This window comes from Phalacrocorax carbo, chromosome 12, assembly GCF_963921805.1.
Source record: "Phalacrocorax carbo chromosome 12, bPhaCar2.1, whole genome shotgun sequence".
Taxonomy (NCBI): domain Eukaryota; kingdom Metazoa; phylum Chordata; class Aves; order Suliformes; family Phalacrocoracidae; genus Phalacrocorax; species Phalacrocorax carbo.
The window spans coordinates 18,226,711-18,235,029 of record NC_087524.1 but is presented as its reverse complement, the minus strand read 5'-3'; the positions used below and the strand labels follow the sequence as shown (position 1 = coordinate 18,235,029).

Below are 8,319 nucleotides of genomic sequence, written 5' to 3'. Positions count from 1 at the left end.
ATTACCCAAAGAAAGCAGTTTGTTTGCTATAAAGCCTTAACGCTTATCTTACATACCTAATCTTCTGCAGAGGATAACTTGTAGGATAAAGAGGTGTGCGAGAATGCTACTTATCTAGCTTATTCTGGTTGTACTTCTAATCACACGTACTTCACCTCCACAAACCCTGCAGGCAAAGCCTTCAGTAGCAGGAAGAAAATGTGTTCACCTTTCAGCAATAGATATGCTTAAAAACCACCACCCCATCACATGCCACAGCCTCCAACTCACGGAAACAGCCTCCTTACATTTGCCAGTGTGATTTGCTGGATCAGGGTCAGAGTATCGAACATTTCTGAGGATTAAGCCCATGATTGGGACATGAATGGTCCAAGTCTAGCGCATATATATATGTATATTTATAGAGAGAGCACGGTACAGACGTAGCTATGTGCATAGAAGTAGTATATTCTCATGGCCCATGGAGTGCTCCGAGCAATGACCCATGAAGTGCGGAGGACTTCCTTAATAACAGCTGCTGTATCCGCTGCTGCACATGAAGGAAGCAAGTGAAGTACATAAAACAGAGCCGTACTTATCTTCAACTTTCAACGAAAAAAATTTATTTACAATAGAGAATTTCATTTAAGTGACATGCATTTTTTTTTCATTTTTAATTTTATTTTACAAATCAGCAAATGCAGATAAAGTTTACACTCCTTAAGGCAAGAGTCCCCATGCAAGTAATACATGTTTATATTAAATCCAAAAGACATCCAACATGGGAACTCATGTACAAAGGGAAGCCTACGATCAGCAATTTGTAATTTCTTAGAGAACTCGACAATCTCCCTGATACAGGAACTTTGAGATCAACTTGCTATGAATTATACTATGAAAATGCAAACAATAGCAAGAAATTCTGATAGTCATCATAGTACTGCATACAATTAAATCAACTTTATTTAGAAAGAAAATACAGTAGTGCATACGAAAAAGTGAAAATATAACCTGTCCACATAAATGTATGGACATCAGTGTGCCAATGGTCATATTGCACTCAATATCGAAGTCCAGAAATTTGGTTCAAAGTTAGCTTTTCCCCATTTTGGCAATCAGTTCATCACAAATCTTTGTTAATTCTTCTATCTCTTTATTCTGGAAAATAAAAGGAATATTAAGTATTATGAGAAATATTGTTGCATTGAGATCAGTATTTTTTCTTAAATTATCCAACCTTTGGAAGAAATGTGGGACAATTAAGTTTTCTCCAATATAGAGAACAGAATATCTATCTATCTATATAGAGATATATATGCATACATAGTACAGCTACATATACAGCATTCAAACAATATGATCACTTATTTCCACACACAGCTCCCCCAATTTCAATAAATACAATTTAGCCCTAAGTCAGACAGCTTTATAGCAGTCATTCCTAGCACACGATAATAACGCATAGTGCAAATTTGTTTCTAGGCTGCACTTTTATAGCATTATTTTCACTGTTTTCCACAGGCTCTAAGCAAGGACAAGCCACACTATACTGAAAGCAAGCTCCTTTGCTGGGCTAGAGAACATGAAATATAAATAGGGATTTCCTACAGTCACTTTTGCCCGAAGCCATACAGATCTGTATCTGATCATTTTGTCTATGTTAACCATGGAGGCACATAAGCTAGCATTGGAATTACAGCTAAAACTAAAAATGGAAACAAAAAAAAAAGAAGAATTAAAACAAGATGATCTTAAACCCAAGAACGAAAGCAAACCAAGGGCCCTGCTTGGTACGCAGGTGCACACTGAGCTTTGACCGAGTCTGACCCCCGGGTGCTGGGATCAAAGTCTGGCAGATGGGTCCATCTGCCTGAACTGTCCAGTGCACACAGCTGGTTTTGTTATAAGATTTGAGCAGTGCTGCTCTCCCTGGGGCCGGTGATCTGCCGGGCCAGCCAGACATGAGGAGCAAGACAGGTCCTCGGGCAGACCTCGGTTGGCTGCAGTCTGAGCTCCAGTGGCTGGATGCAGCCACTCTGGGGAAGTTTCACTTGACTTTGGTCATTCTGTTGACTTCTGCATTAAATAGAGCTGAACTGCTATTTACCTTTTGTTCCAGTGTTCTTTCCAATGCGTCCACTTTCAGCTGCTCTTTACGAAGGCTGGCCTGATACGCTGCTTGCTCTTGCTGAGCCTTGCCTCTCACTTGCGCAATTTCAGCATTGGCTCTAGAAAAAACACAGATTTTTGTCATGTCAGGTTCTTCACAGGAAAGGACAGCGGGTACTGAAGGATGGACTGCATCTTAACAGATGGGTGGCGAGGGCAGGGCCACTTTCTGCATGCCTTTGAAAGTATTCTGAGACTTGTCCCTGGAGATTTTTCATGACTCCCTCTCTTGCTCAGCACAGGTTGTAAAATCTTTTCTTGATATCTGTGTCGTTCCCTTCATGCTTCTCTCAGATATCTCTGCTGGGGTCAGAAATACCACTTAGGTAGAAGTGTTCTATGGCAGTTTCTAAACCTGATCTCCAGTTGTTACAGACTAGACTAACATCTGGGACAACAGCTGGAAAGCAAATCCAAGTCTTACTTTGTTTTAGACACTGATCAATCCTAGCGACATTTTGGACACATCTCTTGGGCCTACTAGACTGTAATACAAGTCCTGAATGTAATCCCTAGAAATGCTTAATTGCTCATTATATGGAAGCATAGAAAATAAATTAATTTTAAAAAAATCAACCAGAGCTGCCTCTCTTAAGCCACAGTCTGATGGTTCCTCCTTAACAATGGCTTAAGGAGTTACTATCTCTGCATGTCTGGCATGATCTTTTGTGCAACTATTCCTCGTCGTCCTCAGCACAAGTTGGGCTGATCCAGCTTAGATAACTGGTGTTACTAGGGAAAGACCGCCTGGCTGACTCTGGACTGGAACAGCTGAGCAGCACTTACACGTTCTGTTCTGCTGATTGACGCAGGGGCAATAATGCAGCACACGGGCAACAGCCAGTCTCTGGGGGCAGGAATTCTGGCTGCAGGTGCAAATATCTGAGCACAGCCCTCCATAGCTGCATAACCCTAGCTAATGGCTTCTTTCTTGATCTTCCCTGGAAAAAACGTTAACGAAACATGAAGACATTTGATAAAGATAGAAATTTGAGGTGTTCTATATGGTCAGGAGCCGAAAGAAACACCAGGACATTACAGAAATTCTCATGGCATTTTATTCCACCCTCCATCACCATGCAGCCTGTCCTCTGCATCCTGAGGGAGCAGGTTTGGGATGCAAGGTCCAGCCACAGGAATCTCCCTGCAGCATGAACTCCTGGAAAGAGATGTGTACAATCAATTACCTGTCCAGTTTTTCCTCAGCGTGAATTTTGAGTGCTTGATACCTCTGCTCTTCCTTCTTTACTCGTGATAAATATTCCTGCGCGCATTTCTTTAACACTTCTTCATTCTTAAATGAGAAGATCACATAAAATTTAATCCAAGAGGTCAAACTGTAGTACAGGTATCTATTTGTGGGAGTCACATTCAGGCTAACACTGACATCCCCACACAGAGGCGTCTGAAGCAATATTACACAATGCAAAAATATTTACAGTTCTTCTGTTTGCATTTGATCATGGTTACAATCCTTCATCTGAGGATTACGTTATGTTTTGCACTTTAGGCACAACCTGTGACCTGAGGAATTCACGTCCTAGGTGTTAACAGAATGCTCAGCCCAGAAGCCAGCCCTGCCATGTGCTCAAGTTCCACAGTTATGTGACATCTAATGAAATTGCAGTGTCGCAGATGGGAGCAAATTACTCTTGTGCAAAATCTTCAATTTTTAAAGCTACTCCAAAATGAAAGCACAAATCAGCATTCATGTCCTCCCTCCCCCCAGCACGCTACAGTCTAATGTAGTTCATCAGATTCAACTGGAACACAAAGATGTGCTTTCTGTTATGCAGGCACTGGTACACGAGAGCCTGCTCAGTTTTGCTCTGTAAAGGAGGGGACTTTCACACGACTCACCTTCCGAAACCCCTCTAATACTTCTTTCATTTTTTCATATCTCCTGAAAAGATCTGCCAGTGATTTCTCCACTGAGTTCAGATCTGCCAATGCTTGTTCCTTCTCCACTATCAGCTGCTGAACAGTGTGATGGGAGACAGATTTCTCTCTCTGTTCATCCTCTGTTAGAAAGAAGAGAGGGGGAGGAAAAAAGAAAGTGATTTTTAGAAGGGTAATAGTAGTAAGAACACTGATTTCACTGTCATCTAGAGTCTCTACTACGCTGTGCTCTATGTTGGGTATTAGTAAGTTTGCAGGATCCAGAAAAGCCATTTTTATATCAAGACACAATCCTGTTTTGGAAAAAGGTTGCTAATTACAGTGATATTTAAATATTCTGATGTTGGGGAAAAATGTGAATATATCTCTGTACTGATGATTTATTTCACTCTGAACTCAGCTGTTCCCATATAAAAGGCAGCTCTTGGAGTTCCCTTGTTTGCCTGAAGGGAAAGACATTTATGCCCATTACTAGCACTGGCAATAAATTATTTGCCATTGTTGATATGTGCTTGTCATCTCCTGGCATCTCTTCTAATCCTGTACAAACAAGGCACTTTGTTTAATGGAATTCAACCCTTTCCTTGGAAGAACACTGTTTTGCAAACTGTCATTCTTAGGATTATTGTAGCAAGTACCAGAAAGGAAATCTAACATTAGACAGACTTTCTAAGTTCTGGTCTGCAGAAAACATCTTTCAAACTTCTCCTGTGTATAGTTACATTTGAGGCAGAGATAGTGGGAAGAACACAACAGGAATCCAAATCCATATGGAAGAGAACTTTTGAAAGGAATTGTCCTAGTAATAAATTGGAATAGCCATAAAACTGGAAGAAAAGGTCTGGCATTGTCTTCCAAAATGCTTCATTTTTTGCTTCATATCCTAAAATATGATTCTTGTGTCCATGTTTTAAGAGCTACTTTGAATGATACTGAAATGAAAACCAACCCGCAAAACGCAGCGGTTTTATATTACCGTTTCCCTTTGTCTATGATGGCAACTAAAATAAGGTAAGAAGTTCTCCCGTGTAAGAAGTGTGGGGCATTTCAGAATCTACAACTTTTCATTCAGGCCTTTATATTTTGTAGTATAAAGAACTAAACAAGACTTAATTTTTTCATTTGAATAGAAGTCTTTATCTGAATCAAGTATTTCATAGTGCTGGTCAGCTCTGAAATGTCAAAGTTGATACTGTCAATTCCCAAACTGAGACTAATCTCTTTCTTCTGCATACTCAATCCTTTTATACACTTTTTTGCTAGCCTAACTAAGCCCAAAGCACCGATGATGCCATGCTGTGCATCAGCTCATGTTGGTTTTGTTCTGTGCTCCTCTGCACACCCACTGACAGCATCTTGCTGGGACAGAGCCTGACCTGAGGTTATTTTGCTCTACATAATGGAGACGATTGAAAGAACCAGAGAAGCTCCCAGGACCTGCACTGAGTTTGCAGCACTGGAAGTTGTTAATGCCTTTACTTTACTGGTCAGCAAACACCTTTGACATGGCAGAACCAAGAAACCCAGTGCCCTGCAATGCCACATCAGTTTGACAACATTTAACATTTCATAAAAAATAAACATTCTTTTCTATTTTGCCTTCTTAAAAACACTCTGTCATCATCTGTAGTGTCAAAATAACTGTATTCTCAAGTAAAATGAGAAAACCATTTGTCATCCTTTGTTTATTTTTCTAAATCTGAGAAGTTGTCACCTTGCATTCCAGCACAAGGTTTGTTTAATCACGCTGGAGATTACACACAGCTTAATTCCAAAACACTTACTGGCAGGACCCTGTTCTTTGGCAAAACCTGTCATCACAACTCCATGCAGGGGAAGAGATGCATTTGCATGATCACGTAATGTACTTAAATGTATTTAATGTCACAACTTTACTTTTCCTGAGACTGCTGTCTGCAGTGTTTTAGCAATTTCCTTCTTACTTGCTTCTAGGGCAACCTAGAAAGTTAGTAATTCATGACTCACTCCCTCACAACTACCGAGCTCTTCCTGTTCCTCCCAGTGCATCGCGGTGCCCTCCTCTCTCCTCAGAGGGACCAGCTCCTCACACACATCCCCAGCCCACCTCAAATGCATGCAGGAATTGCATTAGGGACAAGTGATATCTGATGCTCCATTTCTCCTCTCCCTGGACCAGGGAGTGAGCTGCACCTCACTAGACTCCAAGGGGAAAACAGGAATTTATACTGGGGAAGACAGAGACATATGAATTGAAAAGAGGGAAAGTTTCCAGTCAGCTTTAGGAAACGGGTGCCTGATAGTCTCAGGTAACAGTTAAGATACATTTAAAACCAAAGTGGTTAAATACTACAGAAAACAGAAACTAGCACCTGGCTGGAGGGGAACTGGAAGATCCCTGTGATATTTTCTAAAGCTAAAATTTAGCTTTAATGAAAAATCTGCTTAGTGGAATTGCACTGATAATAGTCTGCCAGTCAAATCTTAGTTGGGCTGTTACAGATACTTATTTCTAAAGATATTTATGAGGTTATGCGATTAAAATATTTTAATTAAATGGCTTCCATGTCTGCAACACACACTGTCCACGGCTCACCAACAATAACAACAGTATGCTCAGGACTAACACTATCCAAACTGACAGAATCAGAGCACCACCACAGCAGATCCGCTTTCAGGTTCAGCTCAGTATTACTTACATTACTTAATGGGAATGCAGCAAACGGAGAACAAAAGTAAAAGAAACTAAAAATGCAAAATGCTGGTGTGAAAGTTGGTGAAAAGCTTTACTTACCAGGCTTGCCTGTTTTGTTTTTGCAAGCAAATAGCAAGAAGCAACAAAAATGGAAGCAAAATAGAAAATCAGGAATTGTTAGGAAAGCAGAAAGTAAGTAATGCAACAACCTGTAATGCACAAAGCATAACATCTGTTTGTTTTTCATAATGAGAATTAATTAGGTATTTAAACGTACAAATACGAGGATACATTTTTAACAGAAAAAACCCTAACATTACAAATCCATCAATAAAAAGGAAACCCACGAGAGGGGTTTTGGAAGGGAACCGCGGGTGGCTGCGATCAAGGTGTGTGTAGGGTGGGGTGCCATGACCACGGGGGTTACGCAGGCTCCGTTCCATACAGCTGCCAGTGCCACACAGTTGTGAGCCACACAACTTGGGAAACAGTCAGCAAAGCAGTAGCACAAGCAGCAGGCTAGCCTGGAAAGCCTGGTCTTTTTTCTACCCCTCCCCAATATAAACGAGAATGTGTTAGGGGCTGAGGCGAGTGTAAGAAACAAGGAAAAATTGTTGAAGCACCAGTGAAATAATATGCAAAGAGACACTAACAGGGATCTATACACTGACAGCTTGCAAGCTCTGGCTGTACAGAGTGTGGCATGAAACTAACTGCACAAGCTACGTTGGGTAATATTGGGTTATATATGTGTAATACAGCAAATACTAGACATTCCACAGCCATGGAAATCCAAGGCAATACTGTTTGCAATGCGTGTTTTCAGTGCCTTTATAGGCAAACATACACAATCATCTATTGTTAATATGGAATATTTTCAATATTCATTATACATACACATAATGACCTATAAAAAGCTGAGCAGGACTTATCAACCATACTGAATATTCATTAAAGGGATTTGCAAAAGCGGTTCACTTGTAATGCCCTCCTACCAGGGCTGTATGAATAGCTCAGAAGGGTTAAAGCACAGGCATTTCTTTTGTCAAAATGCATGTTTTGCTTTAGCAGTAAGGCTAAATAATGTGATAATAGTTCAGTGAAGTACATACAAATAGCACACAGACAATCATTTTCCTCTATATCGTGGCATTTGGATGAGTGAATTCCTTTATCGAAAGGGACAGTAATTTATGACAAATGACAGGAGAAAGTGGGACAATTATACCAAAAATTTACATTAAAGGCAGGGAGAGGAAGCCTTGCATTTAACGTATTACCATGCTGTAGAATTTGCATACTGCTCTAATTAACACATGCTTTCTGTGTCACTATTGTTGTTTCAGATCCTTTGCAAACGGACAGCAAATTACATTACTTATAGCCACAGCTCTTAAAAACTTGCCATAGATCATTTGAAAGACTCTGACTGATACTCTTGATTTGAAGTTTAAAGATCTTTCTACTTCCTCAGTGACCAATGGCTCAATGCTTTAATTATCCTTGATTTTTTTGCAACAATAGGAAATGGCAATTGTAGAATTTACTATGTAAGCCATGGCTGTGCCTTTGCCTTAGGACCCCTATCCTACATGTTC

General features: G+C 40.4%; 1 protein-coding gene across 8 annotated transcripts in view; it reads right to left on the bottom strand.

The window, feature by feature from the left end:
- Window positions 1-917: 917 nt before the first annotated feature.
- The window catches only part of TACC2 (transforming acidic coiled-coil containing protein 2), a 122,899-nt gene continuing 115,497 nt past the window's right edge, over window positions 918-8,319 (bottom strand). For all 8 annotated transcript variants that reach the window (XM_064464323.1, XM_064464315.1, XM_064464318.1 and 5 more), the window contains 4 exons: window positions 4,009-4,169; window positions 3,336-3,442; window positions 2,087-2,207; window positions 918-1,137 (listed from right to left, as the gene is read on the bottom strand). In XM_064464323.1, the coding sequence (XP_064320393.1) occupies window positions 1,072-1,137; window positions 2,087-2,207; window positions 3,336-3,442; window positions 4,009-4,169 (455 nt within the window). In that variant the 3' untranslated portion in view covers window positions 918-1,071. The remainder of the gene's footprint in view (window positions 1,138-2,086; window positions 2,208-3,335; window positions 3,443-4,008; window positions 4,170-8,319) is intronic.